General features: G+C 43.5%; 1 protein-coding gene across 1 annotated transcript in view; it reads right to left on the minus strand.

Moving 5' to 3' along the window:
• Positions 1 to 3,188: 3,188 nt before the first annotated feature.
• The window catches only part of Mtap (methylthioadenosine phosphorylase), a 46,147-nt gene continuing 27,511 nt past the window's right edge, over positions 3,189 to 21,824 (minus strand). The window contains exons 5-8 of the mRNA XM_055618980.1: positions 13,352 to 13,454; positions 12,327 to 12,566; positions 6,559 to 6,681; positions 3,189 to 4,951 (exon numbers count right to left, since the gene is read on the minus strand). Coding sequence (XP_055474955.1) covers positions 4,913 to 4,951; positions 6,559 to 6,681; positions 12,327 to 12,566; positions 13,352 to 13,454 — 505 coding nt within the window. The 3' untranslated portion in view covers positions 3,189 to 4,912. The remainder of the gene's footprint in view (positions 4,952 to 6,558; positions 6,682 to 12,326; positions 12,567 to 13,351; positions 13,455 to 21,824) is intronic.

The following is a 21,824-nucleotide window of genomic DNA, read 5'->3' on the forward strand; positions in this document are numbered from 1 at the left end:
GTATGAGATCTGGAGTCACCCAGGGAATGAACTCTGGGCATGCCTATTAAAGATTATATGTATTTTTAACTTTTTTTATTTTTTATTAATTACACTTTATTCATTTTGTATCCCCCCATAAGCCCCTCCCTCCTCCCCTCCTAAAGATTATATTAATTTTCACTAAAGTGGGAGGACCCAATGTGGGTTAGACCAGTGTGGGTGGCACTATTCCCTATGCTGGGGTCCTGGGCTGTACAAAAATAACAAAGTGAGCTGGCCACAAGCATTCATCAGCCTCCACTTCTTCTCTGTAGATGCAATCTGAACTGCTACCTCAAGCACTGGCCTGTGAAGCAAACTAAACCCATACGTCTTAAGTTGCCTTTGTCAAGGTATTTTTTGTCACAGCAACAAAGTTATTTTATACACACTAAAGCAAAACAAAACAAAAACTAAGACAAGATTTTATTTCAAAGCGACATGAAGAAATCAAACAAAAAAAATTTAATGGATGCTAAGAAGTATAGCTCCACGGTACAGTATGAGTCTGGAACACATAAGGTTTGGGGTTTGATCCACAGCACCACATATATACTCATTGAAAGGAAGAAATGAAGCACGTTTGTGCACTGAAATACCTAATAAGGAGTGAGAAATAGTTGAAACAAAAGTACAATCGCCTTGTCCCTAGAGGAATTGTAGGTGTATTACATGTGAGCAGATGGCAGAGAGCCAAGCTGTATCTACTTCTCTGTGTACATCTGAATGATGAGTAGCCTAACATTCCCAAGCCTGAGTCAACAACCAGTCTGGCCTCTGGACAGAGAATTAGCCTGCAACGAGCACCAGTCCATTGCCCTCGACAATCTCACAAACTGGGAAGGACCGCTGGGACCACAGGCCTCAGGCCACAGTGAGTCCCAGACAGATGACCCTCGCATGGGGCCATGTGTGCAGCCTGACCAAGGAGCATGTCCTACGCGACCACCCTTCTGGTGCCATAGGGCCTAGATGGAGCTGGCCTAAGATGACCGCCAGTCCGGTGCCCAGGTCATGCCCAAGAAAACCTGTCTGGTGTCATAATGCAGGGGTGGGGCATAGCACTCCAGAGACCTCTCCTGAGATGACCCCAGACACTTAGAGACCCTGGCTGCCCCTGTGAGAAGCAAGTAGGTGGTGAAGAAATGGAAGAGAAAGAGAAACAGAAGGATATGGGCACAATGAAGAGAGGAAGAACTGGAGTTTGACAGTAGTGAGCAACAGCCTGATGTGAGTAGCCAGTGATGCCACCTGGGTCCTGGCCTGAGCGGCCACTGGGGACAATGTGTGTCCTTGGCTCTGTAGCAGCCGTGGTCTGTTACCACAAAAGGCCAGGTGGCCGTCCCTGGTCTGGGCTGCCAGAGGGCCCTGCACCTCCTGTGTCAGCACAGTAGAGCTGACTGGTAGCAGGATGTTTGTGTGTGTGTGCAGGAGCCAGCCAGCCCAAGGGCATGACATTGTGAGAGCTGGCCCTGTAACTTGTCTGCCCTGTAGTGACATGGGTGAGGAAGAGATGCCCCCCATTCTCACTCCTTGCCACCTAAGGCAGAAGAACTGGCCCCAGTGGTCATTAGGGTGAAAGATCTGGCCCTAGCCCTCACCTACTCAGGAGAGCAGGCCATGTACCTTGCCTGGGCAGACTAGAGCTGGCCTTGGATGTAGGGGCTGTGGATTAAGCGGGCTCTGAGGGTGAGAGGGGGCCCTGCCTCTTGTTCGCCGTGCAGTGCCACGGAAAATGGTGAGATGCCATCTACAGCAGGCCGTGGGGTCACAAGGGCGGGAGAACTGGCCCTGATCCTCAACAGCTGCAGCACTCAGGACAATGGACCCTGTACTGTTGTAAGAAATTTAAAATGGCGGGTTGTTTTTCGAGGCAGAAAACTAGTCTTATTCAATAAGGTTTATGACACAACTGAGCAGTATTAATCAATTTTAATCCTCTAAGCTAATCTGACTACCTCCAGCCCAAGTCCCCAAGATAATTTTTATGGCTTTCTCTGCTCAGCTGTTTTATCATGATCTCTCCTCATGGCTGAAGCCTCTCTTCTCCCTTCACTGGAATCGGAAATCCAGCCCTATTCTCTCTTCTCTCCTCCATTCAATCACTGGCTGTTCAGCTTTTATTGACAAATTGGATAATAAATTGGGAGCCATGTTTACACAAACTTGAGACAGGAAATTCTTAGTCTAAGGATTGCATTGCCATATCCAGATTGCAACCAGTCAGAGAAATCAGCATTTGAATAACGTAAGGATAATTTACACACTGCACAATAACAACACTATGCCAACATTGTACCTTGCCTGGGAAGCAGGGTAGAGTTGGCCCTGGTTGCAGGGGCTGTGAGTGAGCAGGCCCCAAGGGTAAAAGAGCAGGAGAACCATCCTGGCCTCACGCCTGCTGCAGTCCTTAGGAGAGTGGGCCCTGCATCTGGCCTGTGTAGCACAGTAGAGCTGGTCCTGATGCCATCGGTATTGACCAGCTAGCTTCAAGTGCTAGCTGGCTCTGCCTCTTGTTGGCTGTGGCATTGGATGAGCCAGCTGGGGCAGGGTAGGAGAGCTGTGGGTGTGGGAGAGCTGACCAGCTCAGATGCCTCCCAGGCCCTATTCTAGGGCTCTGAGTTGGCCCACCCCAATATCAACCCCATCTATGAACTGCTGAAGTGCTTGAAGAGCCCTGTCCTACAGATCCAAAACTACAGGATCACCTTGACACAGGGCAACAAAAAGATATCTGAGGAGTCTCAGTGAGGTTCCAGTATTGATAGTATAATAGAAGCCAGAGGCCTCAGACCAGACCAATGACTCATTGTAATAAACATTTGCAAGCAAAGAAATATGGACAAAAGGGTATACTGTGGGACACATTGTTACACACCACAGCTTTCATGAGATTTTTTTTTTCCTCTGTTGAGGGGTAGGTTGCAAGGGTGGAGGGCGTGTATGAAGGATTGGGAAGATGAGTGAGATTGGGGTGCATGATGTGAAATTCACAAAGACCCAATAAGAAGTCTTGTGGTCCAAGTGATATCCTTGACTAGGTCTGAGGTCTGAAATAGGTCTAAAGAACAACCAAACAGAAATGGTTTAACTAGTGGTTCTCAACGTGAAGTTTCTATACTAACAGCAATAGCCAAGACCAACCCAAAAGCAGAAGCACAATCTGGTCATTTGAGAAGTCAGCAAACACATGTTTATTGAAACACGTTATCCAGAACAGCCAAATTTTAGAATCAGCCAACATGTTTATCAACAAATGAATAGATAAGGAATGTAGTAATGACAGACAATGGGATTTTATTTAGTCAGAAGAGAGTGGAATTGTACTACTGGAGTAGACAGAATTGGACGGCATCACATTAAGCCATACTCAAAGGCAATCACATTTCTCTCATATCCAGAATGTGGATCAAAATATCAGGGGCATCATTTGGGAGAAGGGAGATGACTGGGGAGCACAAGAAAATATAATGTGGGGCGAATATTGACGTACATGATATGTATATGAAACTGACAGAAAACGCACTGTTTTCTAGCAAATAACACACTAAGAAAAAACAACCAAGGGCCCTGGTCAGAACTCAGGGAGTCTCCAGGGATGGCTAATAACCAGAGATGGGAGCGTTGCAACATGGCCAGACGTTACGATTGCACTTATCCTGGTGCTCAACATGGATGCTGGAGCAACTGCTTCATTTATTGCTTACAATCAGCAGTTTATTTTATTGCAGTCAGTCGCACAAACACAAGCATATTCACTTTACAGACTCTGTAGGAGAGCCATAGGGCACCTGTAACAGCAGTAGTTTGAGGAAAACACTATGAGTTCCTGGTGACAGATAACAAAAAGCATCCTAGAGAATTAACCAAAAAGTTAGGCTTCTGGTTTCTTTTTCTTTTTTTTCTTAAACAAAATAAAACATTGCCCACTGATAATCTGTCAACTCTTAAAAAGGAGTAGAAACAAATGGCAATTTAAAAAAAAATCTGATATACTGTAATGAGTCACACTATCTTAATCCTGGAAGTAGTTTGAGTTTTACACACCTTAGCAATTACAACACTTGCCTTCTTTGTTACTGTATGATGAGCCAAGATCGTCCCTAAGCAAAGATGCAAATTCCTCAAAGTACTTTATTTATTTTTTTGGGAGGAGAGGGGTTACCTGGCTTACATATCTTGAATCACATACACTGCACATTTATATTGCCATCATTGTTTCGCCAATAAGAGTTCCAAAGTTCTCTAAATCCAGTTTAATTTTTACAACTTTTTTATTTGATTATACTTACTTAAACAAACAAACAAACATGATTTATACTTATTTGATTGTTCCATAGCCTAAGAATAACGGAAACATGGTATAAGTAATTTTTTTTCTTTTGACATTCAGATTTGCTATGACAGGTAATGTCCTTCTTTACACATGATTCTTTGAATGATTCTCCCATAATTTCTTAAAGAGAAATTCCTAGAGTACCAAAGTGCATTGAATACTTATTTGTAAGCCTCAGATACACTGTACCAACAAAATGCCCTCCAGAAAGATGGCGCCGATTTCCAGACAGTCACATTTCAAGCTCATGCTTATTCGTTAGCAGTGTAGGAAAGTGGGTGTTCTCAACAGTCTTCGCTGCTGTCAATTAATAGGGAGAAATGAGGCTGATTCGGTCTTGGGCTTTGCCCCTTACATTTCTGCTGGCCGTTAGCTTTCCTTCTGGGTCCTGGAGGTGTCGGTATCTCAGTGGAGTCTCTAACAGTATACTCTCTCTTTCTTAACACATGCTCTTCTTTCCAGGCAAAGGCTTGAAGGCTGCGTATCTTCCCCATTTTTATGCAAAATCCCCCATGGATTAGAAGTAGAAAGTCTTCTTATGGCAGCCATGCTGTTTTAATGTCTTGGTGGTAAAACAGAAAACTGGGCCATGTTCTGAAAGGAAGAAAGTAAGCAGAGGTGACAGGCGTTACAGGCAGCAGAGAGCATGCTAACTCCCCCTAACACTTCTTAAAGAGCAACAAGCCAAGCCTTGAGACTTTGGGAATTATAGCAAGGATTTCTGGGATACATATTTATCAAAACTCTTCAGATAATCCCTCTGTTAACTTGAAATTCACTACGTAGGCCAGGCGGACCCTGAACTCACAGAGATCTGCCTGCCTCTGCTTCCCAAGGGCTGGCATTAAAGGCGTGCGCTGCCACACTCTGCAGCTAGGTACTGTTCTAATCTGGAGCTTGACACACAGCAGACAGTTTGCTGTTTCTGGAATGAACTAGTGAGTGAATGAATGGTACACATTTCAGTGCTTTGATGACTGAAAGTATGTTTCAGAGCAAAAATTATTAGTAGTGTGTTCCTTGCTATTCCAAAGTGGAGGCCACAGCACTCAATTCTGTCTAAACAGTAATTCTTCATTTCTTCAACCTTTTATTTCATTTGCAACTTAATGAATAGTACTCTTAAACCACTTTAAAAATGAGTATTTACAAGACCAAACATCAGCTTCAAAAAGATCACGGATTTGTATCGTCTAAGCATGTCCCGGCATTTCTTTTTAAGGAACTGACTTCGAGTATAAAAACCACAGTGAGCATACGGTTAGTGGGAGAGGAAAAAGTTCACAACTGGATCATGTCATATAAGCCCAACGCTGACTCGGAAGAGAACACAGTGAGTCACAGTTCCAGCAAACCAACTTCTGAGTGACATCTGTTCGAAACTACCTGTTTAGTTCAAACCACCATTTTGTAATTGGTAGATTGTCATCTCGTGTCTTTCACTACCCCTCCCGGAATTAGAACAATCACCAGGTCTTTTTGTATCTTAGCTGTGACAGAATACTTCATGGAGGAAAATTATGGCAGCTTCTATAGACCTTTCCCATCCTCTTGCAGTGACTGATCCAGGAGTACAGATAAGCTCTAGGCCACCTGGAAGCACTTCCTCTTTAGATACAAGAGAAAGCTGAAGTGAAATGAGTGAGTCTCCTTATTACTCTAGTTAATCAAGTCACAAAATGTTCAAATAAAAATGGCGCTCTCTAAACTTCCCAGCCAGTATAAATTATATCCTTAGGATAAATACCAGAGTTGAGAATTTACCAATCTGCAACTTGTTATCTGCTTATCATCAAAAATCGTCTTAATTTCATATAATATTGGCCTGAAGCAGATACTTCCCTCTCTTTTGTCATTGATATATTAGAAGAATAGGTTGTAGAGGCCTGTCTACACTCTGAATGAATGTAACAATGAGAAAACGGCTGAATACACGGAAAGCCATATACAGAGGAAACTCATCAGCCTTCTGAACGAAGACAACTCCAGGACAATGTAAAGAACCCGGGGCACTAGATACCGAATCTCCTGCCTCAGGTTCTGGCATTATCAGTTGCAAGTAGAGGGAATAGTAGCAAGGGTATAAATGCTTGTTAAACAAAATGCTGACTTGCATAAAATACATGAGCTGGACCAAGCTGAAAGGGAAAATATGGTTAAAGGCCATAGAAGTCTCTGCCCACAGATGTAAGGACACTTACCTTTAGGTTATGGAGAGTTTCTGACCATTCCATTGACCCTATTTGAGGTATGGTAGTAAGGAGTAAACTTTTGGCTTTATTGGCATTTTCTTTCATGGTCTTCAAAACCCCATCCACTGACACCTGGACAAAGAAGAACACAGACTTTTACTAGCATTAACCAAGAACACTTACCCAAGTCCCTGTTTTGCTATTGTGTGAAATGTCTGTGTGCCTTCCAAATTCATCTGAAGAAATTTTAGTTGTCTTTGTGAGGGTGTTGGGGAGAGGGGACATCAGCTGGTAAGCTCAGGCTCTTAGGAACGGTTGTCTGGGATTACAGTGAGCTCCCGACCACGGTGGTCTGAATGAGAATGGCCCCACAGGCTCATCTATTTGGATGTTTGGTTCCCAGTTGGTAGAACTGTTTGGGAAGGATCAGGAGATCTGATCTTGTCACTGGGGCAGGTACTGAGTTTCAAAAGCCCACACCATTCCCTGTAGCTCTCTCTGTCTCGCTCCTGTGGCTTACAATGTCAGCTTTCAGCTACTGTTCCAGGGCCATGGCCGCTGCTTGCTCCCACCCTTCCTGCCATGATGGGCAGATAGGGACTCACCCTCTGAACTGTGAGCCTCCAGTAAACTCCTACTTCTGTAAAATATCCTGGTTATGGTTCTTATCACAGTCATTTAAAAGTAACTAACACACAAACTATGAGTCATGTGAGGTTCGGTGAGAATATGACTGTGAAATGGGTTCTTACCAGACATACAGTCAGTCACTCTTGATCTTAGACTTTTCAACTTTCGATCTTAGATTTCTTTTTGGTCTAGAAGCTACTTTTAATGGGGTTTTCTTACCACTGTCTGAGTAGAGTAAAACTAACCTGTGCTGTGAAGTCTGTTTATTCCAAATTTAATCCCCTGAGCCCAAACACTGTTCTTTACCATATGGCAGCCCAATGTTATTTCTGAAAAGCCTGAGAAAATATTATAGATGTCAAGTAGCAGCAGCAGCAGCAGCAGCTGTCGCTGCCACCACTCTTCCTGGTCCACAGAAAAGTGAATTTTAGCCTAAATTGTATTATACCAGATAACTAAACAGGAGCTGAGTATTCTAAGAGCATTTTTGAAGAAAAACAAAAATGGTCAAAGTCTGATCATTTTTGAATCCTAGTAAATGGACTGTTGGTTAACACCACAAATTACACCCAAGATCCGGAAGGAATGAACAAACCAGGACACACTACCCCAGAACAAAAACTTCAACTCATTCTACGTTTCCAGTCACAAAACATCATTATGACACTTAATTTTCCTTCTGTATCTAGATCCAGCACCCAATACCTAAGACAGAGACACAAGTGTAAGATGAAGCTGTTGGAACCTACAGTGTGGGAGACTCAATAGGACTAGGGCCTTGGTTCCTTCCTTCCTTTTCCTTGTTCCCCACTTTTTTTTCGGGGGCGGGGGGCTCACTCTGTAGCGAAAGCTGGTTTCAAACACACGATTCCCATTTCTGTTTCCCCCAAAATGCTGCTATTCAGGTGTGTGCCAACTATGCTTGGCATCTCAGTTTCTTTACAAAAACCACTTCTAGGATGGGGACGTAGCTCAGTGGTAGAATGCTTACCCAGGATAAAAAGGGCCCTAATAAATCGTATCTCCAGAAACTGGCGGTGGTATGTGTGTGTGAGAGATGTGCCTGCACTTGTCTGTTAGGACGTGCATGTCACTTAAGATACTTAACTAGAATTTTGCTTGAGTGTATTAAGTAATTATAACGTAATTGTATTCTAATTACTTAACTACTTTCTGTGATGTTTCTGAATTAAAGTTATGAAACATGACTAGGTATAAACTGGTATGATGACTTAAGAGGGTGGTTGGGTTCATAGGTACGCATGCTATTATCGACCTTTTGTTCATGAATGAACTGGTTCATGTGAGGAAGCCAATCAAGCCCAGAATCCTTGCCAAGCTTTACCCTGATTAGAAGACAATTCAGATCCAAGGACAAGATGATCACATCTTTGTGTCCTCCGAAGGATCGCTTCCACAAACATGAAGACGTGGTGAGAAGGCAGGAGCGCCACAGCGGCAGAAGCTCTGCCACAGTGTGGCACATACACAAAGTTACGCTAAGTCATTAAATGCAGGGGCGTCTGGCAGCCAGGGACTCACCTTATTTATTCCTTTTTACTCATTTCCATATACTTTCCTTGTGACTCTGAACTTTCTCTGTTTCTGTTGTTGGGTTCCACTCAAAATGCCCTTCCTATTGACCCTGTGACTCACAGCAGCAACCTAACCCTCACTTCAAGGGCGAGGCCAAACCTCCAAGCCTGGTTTCTTTGCACACCCACTCCATAGAGTTACTGGTGATAACACTCCTGTGAGTCAGCACGCTCCTAACCGCTTGTGCTCTGACTCGTGCCAGCCTCCCACAGGCTCATGTTTTGAACACTTCTTTCTCACTGAGCAGTGATATTCTGGGAGACTGTGGAGTCTTAAAGAGGCACATTGTAAATAACCTAGAAACCCAGCACAGATGTAGCCCATGGCAGCTCGGTGTCCAAGTGGGTTCCCTAGTAAGGGGAACAGAGACTGTCTCTGACATGAACTCAGTGGCCTACTCTTTGATCACCTCCCCCTGAGGGGGGAGCAGCCTTACCAGGCCACAGAGGAAGACAATGCAGCCACTCCTGATGAAACCTGATAGACTAGGGTCAGAGGGAAGGGGAGGGGCATGGGAGAAGAGGGAGGGAGGGCAAGATTGGGGAAGGAAGGACCAGGGAGGGGGCTACAGCTGAGATAAAAAGTGAATAAATTGTAATAAAAAAATTAAAAGTGAGGCAGGTTGTAGCTGACAAAAGTAGCTAGCGGAGGTGAGCTTCTGAAGGTTGTCTGACCACTCCCTCAGTCCTGCTCCTAAACAACATGAGCAGTTCTCACGTCTCTTTCATGGCTTGGATCTACAATGTCTATCAGAGGCTCCTGTTTTGGATGCTTGTCCTTCAGCCTTTGGAGCCCTTAGGACAGCAGTTCTCAGCCTTCCTAATGTTGCAACCCTTTAGTACAGTTCTCATGTTGTGGCCATCCAAACCACAAGATTATCTCTGTTGCTACTGCATACAAGCTTAATTTTGCTACTGCTATGACCTGTAATGTAATTACCTGTGTTTTCCAATGGTATTAGGTGATTCCTGTGAAACGGTCATTTGAACCCCCAAAGGGGTCATGACCCAGAGGTGGAGAACCAGTGCTAGGAGGTTGGCCTGATGGGTTGTTGCAAGGAACTGAGGCAATTGCCTTAGGAAGCTACTGCCCCATCCTCGTTCAGTGTAGCTCTCTTTCCTTCCTGGGCTGTGGCATAGGAGCTGATATGGTGGCCTGCCCATAAGCTGTTCTGTCAGATGTTTTGGTTACAGTGACCAAAAAAAAAAAAAAAAAAAAAAAAAAAAAAAAAAAAAAAAAAAAAAAAGCAGGGTCATTCTTTTGCTCTATGTCCTGTCCCTGGCTTCATTTCAGAGAAAACAACTAAATAAAATAACTTGCTGAGTGTCTCAAGGAAACTGAGGTAAATTTAAATCACTCCAGAACCTTGTCATGTCAGGCTGTACATTTATTTAAAGCACAATGACACGAAAGGCTGAGTGGATTCCATGTTTATGTGTCTTTCCTGTGGCATTTAACATGCCTTGTCTTTATGTCTTCCCACTGACAGAACTTTGTCCTCTCCTCTTTAGCCCTCAATGGCCTAACAGCTACCATGCTCCTCCTGCAGAGGAGGTGTCTAGCTTGAGCAGAAAATTTCCAGCAGGAAGCAATCTGCTGCCAGGAAGTGACGGGAGCTGATGTTCCCCATTAATTGAAAGCAGCTTCTCTGGATCATGGAGGTGGGAGTAGCTCACAAAGCTGCCAAGCCAGATATACTCAGCCTCCAAACACTCCTGTAAACACACAGTGATGCCTTCACTAAAACCAAAGACCCGGAATTCACTTGCTGCCCACCGTGTACACGCTGGCAGACAGACAACAGGACCGGATGACACTGCATTATGTATAACTGGATGGTGAATCAGGGGCTCTCTGAGACAGTGGCCCCCGAAGAGTCAAGCCCTGCAGATGAATGTTCTCAGCTACCCCCACGGTTCTCTCAAAAACCCTTTCATGCTTTTTCATCCCTTCTCTATTTTAAAGTGAGACAAGTAACAGGAAAATGATCTAGGACTTTTTTTTACAAGAGGAAGGAGCTCGAAATAACAGAGACTCAGCAGGGCCTGGTAGCCTGAGCCTGTAATCCTGGGTCCTTCAGAGGCAGAGGCAGGGAGGGCTACGGGAAGCTAAAACCAAGATGGGAGACTTAGTTGAAACCCTGACCCAGAATAAAAACATAGATTAAGAATGTGGCTACCAGAGTACCTTAGCATATGCAAGGCCTTAGGCTCAATTCTCAGTACTGTGGAAAGAAGAAATTAATTAAGGAGAGAGATTTAAAAGGCCTATCACTAATACAGAGCATGGGTTTAGAAAAGATCAAACTGCTAAAAAATTAAGTAATCAGAAGAGAAATTAGTCTAGAGATTCAATAAGAAATATCATTTATTTGTACAATTTGTGGTATAGCTGCTTCTGCTTTTGAACATAGAGGCCTTTTAAGAAGGCCCCAAAAGAGGGCAGGGAGGGAGGAGTGGATAGAGCCATGTGTTGCTGTGGTTGGCAACTATGGAACCTGAGACCTCTTTGTTTTATGTAACAAAAATACTGCCGTGGGCGGCCTTGTCTAGCACCCTCACTGACCTGTCTAGAATTCTTACCATGGTGCATGACCCTGTCACACTCGTTCTGACTTCTCCCTCCTCTGTGCATCTCTCAATCCTGCCATCTTTCTCATCACACTTCCACGTCACACCCACAGACTTTAAATGTTTGCTTCAGGCAACAGGACAAATATTCATAAAACTTAACACTATTTCTTTATAAGCCTTTGCTTTTTTGTACTGATTTGTTTAGCCTCTGTGGTGGTTTGAATAGAAATGGCCTCCATAGGCTCACATGTTTGAATCTTGGTTGTCAGGGACTAGCACTTGAGAAGGATTAGGGCATGTGGCTTTGTTGTAGGAAGTGTGTCACTGAGCGTGGGCTTTGGGGTTTTAGAAGCCCCAGGTGAGCGCAGTGGCTCTCTCTTCCTGCTGCCTGGAGTTCTGGATATAGAACTTTCATCAGCATCATATCTGCATGCTTCTACCATGATGATAATGGACCAAACTGCTGAAACTGTAAGCCAGCCCCCAAGTAAATGCTTTGTTTTCTAAGAGTTGCTTGGGTCAAGGTGTCTCTTCACAGCAACAGAATACTAACCAAGAGAGCCTCCATCTTCCTCAAACATAATGTTGGTGGCTTAAGAACATGGATATTTGCTGGCACATTCTGAGGCTGAGCACAGCATTCAGCCACAGTATGAGCAGAACAGGAACTCAGAATTTTCATATTAGAATTTCCTTCTTTGTGAAAATACACACAATAGGAAATAACACAGGTACATCTTTACCTTTAAAGTAAGGCCCAAGTCCTAACGATTATCAATACATCCACATGCCTACAATGTACTTCAGTGGTGATTCTCAGTACCCTCCCACCCTCTGTGGAAGATCTTATATTCCAATAGGAACTGCAGAAAATATCTAATAAAGCCTAATGAACACTTTAAAAAATGTTTACAAAGGTCTTTGTCGAGACAAATCCAAAGAAAACCAACGACGCATTCTCGAAGAGACTCCACTTACTGCTTCTTCATGCTCCTTCCAACAGTCGTAATCGGTTGCCATGGCAATGCTTGCATAACAAATTCCAGCCTCCTTAGCGAGCACCACCTCTGGAACAGTGGTCATATTGATAACGTCTGCACCCCAAGTACGGAATATAAAGCTTTCAGCCCGGGAGCTGAAACGAGGCCCCTCAATTGTGACTATTGTCCCCTTTGAATGGCATCGAAGTCCAAGTTTCTTAGCTGTTTCTATGAGGACCTAGAAAAGGAAGAACAGAAATCACACAAACCTACGTGCAGTCCACGATTTTATTCTTTTGCTTTTGCTATACTGTCCTTAGGGAACCCAGATTACTAAAAGATACCATCCAGCCCCGTACTCACATATTCAAGTCTACTGCAAGGCTTAGCTCGGAGCTTTTAGAGAAAACACACCAGACTTTGATTTATAGCCTTGAATCTCAGGAAGACTAAGCCAGGGCTTCAATCTGGACCTGTGTCTTAATTCTTGACCCATCACACTTGCTCAGCTAAGGAATCACTTCTCATGCACAGGTTAACGTGCTGGCCAAATGTCATTCTTCAAGGTGCAGCTGTCTAGTCACTGTTCTTTTACACGGACTCTGTGGCCTTTTGGAAAGCGCTGCCAGGAAGTCTTTTTTTTTTTTTTTTCCCCTTTCTTTAGTTTGCTGTCTCTCTAAGGACATATGGTGAAATGAGCATGGCTCTCCTGATTTGTTTTTCCTCTCCAGAGATCAACTTATCTGGGTATTCCTTACTGCAAGGCCATGCACAGATTTTCAAAAACATTAGTTTTACTGGGGTGGGAGAGAGGGCTCAGTGGGTAAAACGTTTCTGCTTAAAATAACCAAGAATGGAGGTATTCTTAGCAACGGGAAACAGGCTCATTATGAAACCACTGCATTTCAAACCTAAAGCTGAAGGATGAAGAGGGACACCTCCCTCAGCCAACTGTTTTACCCGCTCTTACCATCCTAAGCCCTTATACTCTCTTCTGTTAGGCCTGTCAGAGAGACTACTAACCTCTCTTGTTTTGGGGCAAAACGGTTCAGCCATCGGGATATGGCAGACTCCTCTGGCGCTGCACTGAGTTCCGTCATAGAAGGTCTGAGGCCTTTGAGATGTCCTAGAAAGATAAAGTGGTTTGTACTTCTGAGAAAGCACCATCTCTGTCCTCTGAGGCTGAGCGAACCCACTGTGTCTAGGCCACTCCACATCCAGTACGTGTAGATAAGTGAAGGTAACTGTCGTAGAGCATCTTTCAGGTTCTAGCTCTGGGCTAACCGCAACCTACTCCTAACCAGGAATGAAAGTGTACCCACTGAGACGTCAGGAAGGGCAGGTAATAACCAATCAAAGAGAAACATTCCATCATGTGTACAGAAGACTGCAGAGAGATCTCGGTGTGCCATTGCCCAGACTCGCCACTAGTTTCCAAAACTGTGTTACACTCATTTATTTGTTAGCTTTTTCATAATTGTAACTTGTGAGCACTGACTCAGACAAAAACCAAGATCTCCCCAAAGTCTTAAACAAACAAAAAACTTGTTAAAACAATTGCTTTGTTTCAAGTCCATACACGGTCCATACCCGCACTTGACTGTCATGTACTTAAAGTAAAAATAATTGCTGCCTCAGCCCAAGTCACTTTTTTCCCAGGCCACTGATCCACTGAAGAAAGCAACTAGACTGTCCCACTCCACAGGGAATCTGTCTCTTGCTCAGTTTGTTTCTCCACCCACTGTAAATTTTCAAGTTTTTTTATTTCAAGTTTTTTGCTGTAATTTTTGTTTTTTCAATCTATGAAAGAGAGGCTAAAACAAACTCTCTGCCAGCTCACGCAACTTCTTCCTGGAAGCTTTCAGAAAAAAACTACAAACTACTTTTTTGTGTGCATCCCCTTGCCCACGCCTTTTCCTGCAGAGGGAGAGATGAGGGAGGGATGAGACACAGGAAGGCCGAAGGCAGAAAATCTAGTGTCTTTTTCCGGGACTAAGATTCAGACAGAATGGAAAAAAATCTTTTTGCTGGTTCCATTTATCCAGCTGGTACACATACTGTCCCAAATTAACTCTTCCTTGGGCTGTGTCATACCTAGTGACTCTAGCTGGCACCAAAGCCACCACTCTTGGAGATGAAGAAGCCCCTCTGCTGTGCAAGAAAGCAAGCCTCACCTCTACAATCCCCGACTCTCTTTCACGTGCCTGAAGAAATCAGAGTTAATCCCACAGCAAGCCCCACTGAGGCTGAAGAATGGGGCACACGCGGGCTCTAGCCTACACCAACAGGGTTTCCCCTGGAAGTCTGACCAACAAAACGGTGCTATCTTATCACCTCTGCCTGGTTTTCGTCCTTGATGAGTCAAGTTGTAGCAATGTGCCCACTTGCAACTGGGATTTTAAAGCAGGGACACTAAAACTTCCAGTAACTATGGCAACAGGCGTCCATGCAGGAACACCCGTGGCATTGACAGGTTCACCGATTCTCTGACTGCCCACATCTACAGTACATCTCACTAGGTTACTTGACACTTGTTGGCTGGCCTAATTCCCTCCTTCAAACAGAAGAGTTTATATTACCCGGCTGATATTTTTCTTATTAAATGAAGTTATCTAATTACCAGTTACACAGTTATAGCAAATTCTGTATATTTTGCATTCTACCATTTTCTAATAAAACGGTATTTGCTGCGCCTGGCACCATATGCTCTTGATTCAGGAGCCAGAGGCAGGTGGATTTCTTTGAATACAAGGCCAGCCTGGTCTATATAGTGAGTTCTAGGACAGCCAGGCCTACATAGTGAGACCCTGTCTTAAACAATAAAACAACAAACATAAAAAAATAGTCCACAGTGCTCACCCTGTCACTTATAAGCACAGTAGGAGAAATAAGTTAACCAAGATGCCCTGATAACTCCCAACAGAGACACCTCAAAGTCAGAAGCTGGCTGAGGACCCAGAGAACCTGACCCCAGGGAAGAGCGGTAAAGTAGCATTAAAAATCAATGCTCTACACCCCATGAAGATACACCTCCTTGTGGTGCCTGCACCACTAACTTAAGTGTCACTGTGCTCAGTGAAATGGTTAATGACCAAAACATAAACTGCTATAAACAGAACATCCCCATCCATTGTAAACTGAAGAACTATCCACGCTAAATGAATCAACAGAACAAGGGGTTTACAACCGCAGCCGAGAGATGTGCAAGGCCACCCTAAAGCAAAGTGCCTGTCATCTTTGGAGCACCTGCTTCCTCTGAGAATCTGTCAGAGAAACCAGCTGGATCTTCTAGAGTTCAACCCGAAGTCTGGAACAGTCTGGCAGACACAGCCTGGGAGCAGAGACTGCTGCCAAAGCCCAAAAGGTCACTCACTTCCCATTTCTAATCAAACCAGCTCGGCTGGATTCATAATTATAGTTGAATTTCGTAGTTCAGTTATAGGCTGGGTGAGACAGGCATGAGGTGTAGTTTACCCTTTGGTTTGAAAAAAAAAAAAATTTAACCAATATGTCTTATATAAACTCCTTAATAGCCCAAACTCCATATGCAATATTTAAAGCAAAATCCTTACAGCAACATACAGGACTTGTACAACCTTTAGATTTCTATATTGAAATCCTACCCCTGGAGGTCATACTATCAGGAGGCTAAGACCAGGTCATGAGGAACAGGCACATAGCATACTCATGACTGGTCCTGGGGCCCTCACAAAAGACAATTCAGGGAACTAAGTTATTCCCTTTTTACTCTACGAGCACACAGCAAGACGACATCATGAAAGCCAGCTCTTATCAGACACAACATTCACTGACACCTTTTCTTGACCTCAGCATTCTGAGAAATTTCTGTTGGTGAGCAGCCAATCAGCCTATAGCATTTTGTTGTAACAGCTGAAAGACTAAAATATTCACTTGCACCCTTGCTTAAACATGGAAACAGCAGCGAAAACTTCAGTGGCTACCCCTCAATGCAGTCAGATGCAATTGCATCTTAAAAGTTACGTTTGGGTAAAGCCAACCCCAAAAGATGGCCACAGGTGTATTCCCAGAACCTGTGATTACTTTACCGTACACGGCAGAAGGAAACAAAGGTAGCAGATGGCTAGTATGAAGCTTACTTCAAAGTAGAAAGATAATTCTGAATTAATTATTGGGGAGCATCATTATTACAAGGGTCCTTCCATGTACAAAGGGGTAGCAGATGTGTAGATGTCAGATAAGAACTTCATCCACTAGTGCTGGCTCTGGATGGATGCAGGCCATAGGCCAAGGAATGGTAGAGGACAAAGAGTCAGAAAAGGGACTCCATCATAAGCGACCCCTAGAGAGTAATACGACATTGCCAACAGCTATTTTCTTTAGAGCCCCAGTGAGACCCATGTTAAACTACTAACTAACTAAGAAGATGATAAACTTGCAGTAAGTCCCTAACTTCGTAATTCATTTGTTACAGCAGCGATAAGGAGTGGATATACTCATTTCCATAGTTTTATGTATGATCAACCCCAGCTATGGCTTCTCTAGCAGCAAAGACTTACTGCCTAAGGTCTGCTCCTTCTACCAAAGTAAAGAAATTCATTTTGCCTCCTGATTAAACACAGATTTCAGGGAACTACGATCAGGCTGGCTTTACTGCTCACTGGCTGTCTGCTTCTGGGAAAGTCACTCTGATCTCTGCACCTCCGATCTTCCTGTATTTAAAAGGGTGGAGGGGACAAAGCCACTTACCCTGTGTGGGCTGTGTGAGGGTGGAATGAGATAATATAATACAAGGTCTGGCCTTCGCCACTGCTACACATTGGACATCTGCTTCTGTATTCTCTTTTGCCAAGATGGGAGTTTGCCATTTGGAAGGGGCTCAAATCAAGGAAACCTCTAAAACTGCTTCAGGCTGCCAAGCAGGGGTGGATGTCCTTCTAGCTTTGTCTCCGTTGATGTGACCAAATACCCTGACACAAAGCAACTTAGGAGAGAGAGGGCTTTAGCTCCCAATTCCAGGCTACCGGCCATCACTGTGGGGGAGGGACAGCGACAGAGGCTTGAGATTATGCGGATGGTTATAGCACATCCACATAATACGGCAGAGAGAGCATGCATGTGTGCCTGCAGGGGGCTTTCCCCTCTCCTGCTATTCAGAATCCCTGCCTAGGGAATGAGTACTGCCCACAACTGACTAGCTCTCCCTGTAGTCAAGACAACCACCCATAGGATACACCCAAAGGCCAACCTGACCTTGGTAATTCCTCATTGAGACTCTCTTCCCACATGGTTCTAAGTTGTGTTAAGGTGGCAGGTAAGACTAAGCGCACAGGTGCTAAAACAAAAAGTATTTTTTTTTTGGGGGGGGGGAATCCAAGATGGCGGCGACCAGCACGCACTGTTTCTGAGAGACAGAAGATTTAAAACTCCAAAATTGGTGAGTGAAGGGGCAACTGAAGCTAGAAAATCAACCTGTGGCTTCCTGAAAGAGGGGACATCACAGGAGCAGAGAACATTTAGGTTCAGTTCAGACTTCTCTGGGAACGGAGAGGGACAATTCCCTTGTATGGGCCTCCCTCCTTCTCGGGGTCGGAGACAACAGGGGCAGGGCTCCTAACTACTCAGCCACAGCGGCCATGTACCTACCCCCGAGTATCCACCCACCACCCAGCATCTGCCTGCCACCAAGTACCAGCCAGCAAGTACCTGCCAGCTGAGTCCCAGCCTCGAGTGGCCACACCGACTCTGCAGACCTGCAAAGCCACCCAGGTATACCAGATGCCGGGCCACCTGGTCTGTGGACCACTTCTGTGTCTCCCCAGGACTTCCCAGCAGGCACCTGGACACTCCAGTTCTGCAGCCGCAGCTGGACTCCCCAGTTCAGTTCAGCAGCTGCTGCACCACTGAGCTGATTGAGCTCAACCTGCCACATTTGACTCAGCAGGCCCAACCCCACCAGTAGAGAACAGGAGGAACCCCTGTGCTTTACAATTTGACCTGCTAGAGAGTGAGTGCTCCCTCAAGTATCTACAGAGCCCCAGAGCCAGGCAGATCCCCTCCCACCCACACATATACTGTGGGAAACAGAGGGTTTCTTGGGACACTGAAACCCCTGCTCTGCAGATCTACCAGAGGAGTTTAGGCAAATAACTCCTGGAGCTCAGCTAGAGATAAATACCAGTAGCCTATAGGCCACTGACGTACTCGGTGAATTTGCATCCACGATCATCACCAGCGCTTGACCCCTTCAGTGCTTACAAGGTACCCATCCCTCACACTGAAGGCCTCTACATTCTCTAGCACCCTGTCCCTCAGGGCACACTTCCATGAATGCACACACACATTTGTCCTTCTGCAGACTTTCCTCCCACAGGTACAGCTGAAACACCAATGTACACGCTGAAACCACTGGACCTCTCCCATCTTCCTGAAGAATTCTCCAGACACCAGAGAAAGACGGTACCAGTCTGAACTGCAGAATCCAAGAACAAACAGTGAAGGTTACAGATAAGCAAATGGCCAGAGGACTGCGAAAGAACACATCAAACAAAAATCAGGAAATCATGGCTTCACTAGCAACATCCAAAATCAATGGATACTCCAATTCATTGGAAACACAGGAAAATGGCTTTAAAGATATGCTTATCCAGTTATTAGAGAAACATAAAGAGGAAACAAACAAATCTCTCAAAGTACCACACAGATGGAAGCAAATAAACAGGAAATGAACAAAGCTCTCAAAGAAACACAGATAAATATAGCCAAACAAATAGAGATACAAGTTGAGGCACAATTAGTGGCATATAGAGAAGAAATGAAAAAAAAAAAAAAAAAAGTAGAGGCCATCATATACAGACAGGAAGCCACATTCAAACAGATGAAGAAAATGGAGCAAGGCATAAAATAGAATTAGAATCAATAAAGAAAACACAGAGAAAACCCTGGAGCTGGAAAACTTAGAAAAAGATCAGGAACCACAAAGGTAAGCATCAACAACAGAATACAAGAGATGGAAGAGAGAATCTGTGGTGCTGAAGATACACTTGCAGAAATTGATGCTTCTCTCAAAGAAAAAGTAAAATCGGAAAAGTCCCAAACACAAAACACCCAAGAAATCAGACACCATTAAAAGGCGAAATCTAAAAATAATAGGTGAAAAAAAAATTGATGAAAAGGAAGATTCCAAGCTCCAACGTACAGAAAATATCTTCAAGAAGATCATAGATGAAAATTTCCCCAACTTAAAGAAATAGATGTCCATAAACATACAAGAGGCCTACAGAACACCAAATAGACTAGACCAGAAAAGAAACTCCTCACGGCACATCATAGTCAAAATACTAAATCTACAGAGCAAAGAAAAGATATTAAAAGCAGCAAGGGAAAAAGGCCAAGTAACATAAAGGTAGACCTATCAAAATCACACCAGACTTCTCATCAGAAACTACGAAAGCCAGAAGGGCCTGGGCAGATGTCACGCAGACTTTAAGGGACCACAGATGTGAACCCAGACTACTATACCCAACAAGCTTTCAATCAACATAGATAGAGAAAACAAAATATTCCATGACAAAACTAAATTTAAGAAATTTGTGACATCTCATACAAGCAACTTAATGGTCCAACTGAAAGCCCTAGAAGAAAAGAAGCAGAAACACCCAAGAGGAGCACACAGCTTTAAATAATCAAACTCAGGGCTGAAATCAATTAGAAACAAATAAAAGTATTCAAAGAATCAATGAAACCAAGAGCTGGTTCTTTGAGAAAATCAACAAGATAGACAAACCCTTAGCCAAACTAACGAAAAGGCAGAGATTCTACCCAAATCAGCAAAATCAGAAATGAAAAGGAAGACATAACTATAGACATTGAGGAAATAAAAACAATCATTATGTCTTATTTCAAAAGCCTATATGCCACAAAATTTGAAAATCTAAAAGAAATGGACAATTTTCTTTATAGATTTCATCTACCAAAATTAAGTCAAGATCAGGTAGAAGACTGAATAGTCCTATATTCCCCAAGGAAATTGAAGCAGTCATCAACAGTCTCCCTTCCAAAAAAGCCCTGGGCCAGATGGTTTCAGTACAGAATTCTACCAGACCTTCAAAGAAGAGCTAACACCAATACTCTCCAAACTATTCCACAAAATAGAAACATTACCAAACTCATTCTTTGAAGCCATAGTCATCTTGATACCCAAACTACACAAAGACCAAACAAAAAGAATTTCAGGCCAATCTCCCTTATGAACATTGACGCAAAAATACTCAATAAAATACTTGCAAACCCAATCCAAGAACACATCAAAGATATCATCCACCATGACCAAGTAGGTTTCATCCCAGGCATGCAAGGGTAGTTCAATATTCGGAAATCCATCAGTGTAATCCACCATAAACAAACTGAAGGAGAAAAACCACATGATCATCTCCTTAGATGCCGAAAGAGCATTTGACAAAATCCAACACCCATTCATGTTTAAAGTCTTGGAGAGATCAGGGATATAAGGCACATACCTAAACATAGTAGAGGCAATATACAGCAAGCCTATAGCCAATATCAAACTCAAAGGGGAGAAACTTAAATCAATCCCACTGAAATCAGAGATAAAGCACAACTGCCCACTCTCTCCATATCTCTTGAACATAGTACTTGAAGTTCTAGCTACAGCAATAAGACAAGTAAAGGAGATCAAGGAAATACAAATCAGAAAGGAAGAGGTCAAAGTTTCACTATTTGCAGAAGATATGATAGTATACCTGAATGACCCCAAAAATTCAACCAGAGAACTCCCTCAGCTGATAAACACCTTCAGCAAAGTGGCAGGATACAAAATTAACTCAAAAAAAAAAAAAAAAATCAGAAGCCCTCCTGTATACCCAAGACAAAAGGGCCAAGAAAGAAATCAGGGAAACAACACCCTTCACAATAGCCACTAATAACATAAAGTACCTTGGGGTGACTCTAACCAAGTAGGTGAAAGGCCTGTTTGAAAAAAAATTAAAGTCTCTGAAGAAAGAAATTGAAGATATCAGAAGATGGAAAGATCTCCCATGTTCATGGATCGGTAGAATTAACATAGTGAAAATGGCCATTCTGCCAAAAGCAATTTACAGAATCAATGCAATTCCCATCAAAATACTAACACAATTCTTTTCAGACCTTGAAAGAAAAATTTTCAACTTCATATGGAGAAACAAAAAATCCAGAATTTCCACAGATGATTCTATAAAACAGATCATCTGGAGGTATCTCCATCCCTGATCTCAAGCTGTATTACAGAGTAATAGTAATGAAAACTGCACGGAATAAGCATAGAAGGAGAAAGGTACATCAATGGAACAGAAAAGAAGACCCAGAAATAAACCCACACCCCTATGAACACTTGATTTTTGACAAAGAAGCCAAAACCATTCAATGGAAAAAAGACAGCGTCTTCAACAAATGGTGCTGGTCCAATTGGATGTCAACATGCAAAAAAAAAAAAAAAAAAAAAAAAAAAAAAAAAAAAAAA

The sequence above is a fragment of the Psammomys obesus genome, unplaced genomic scaffold (assembly GCF_907164565.1).
Source record: "Psammomys obesus unplaced genomic scaffold, mPsaObe1.curated_primary_1811, whole genome shotgun sequence".
Lineage (NCBI taxonomy): Eukaryota > Metazoa > Chordata > Mammalia > Rodentia > Muridae > Psammomys > Psammomys obesus.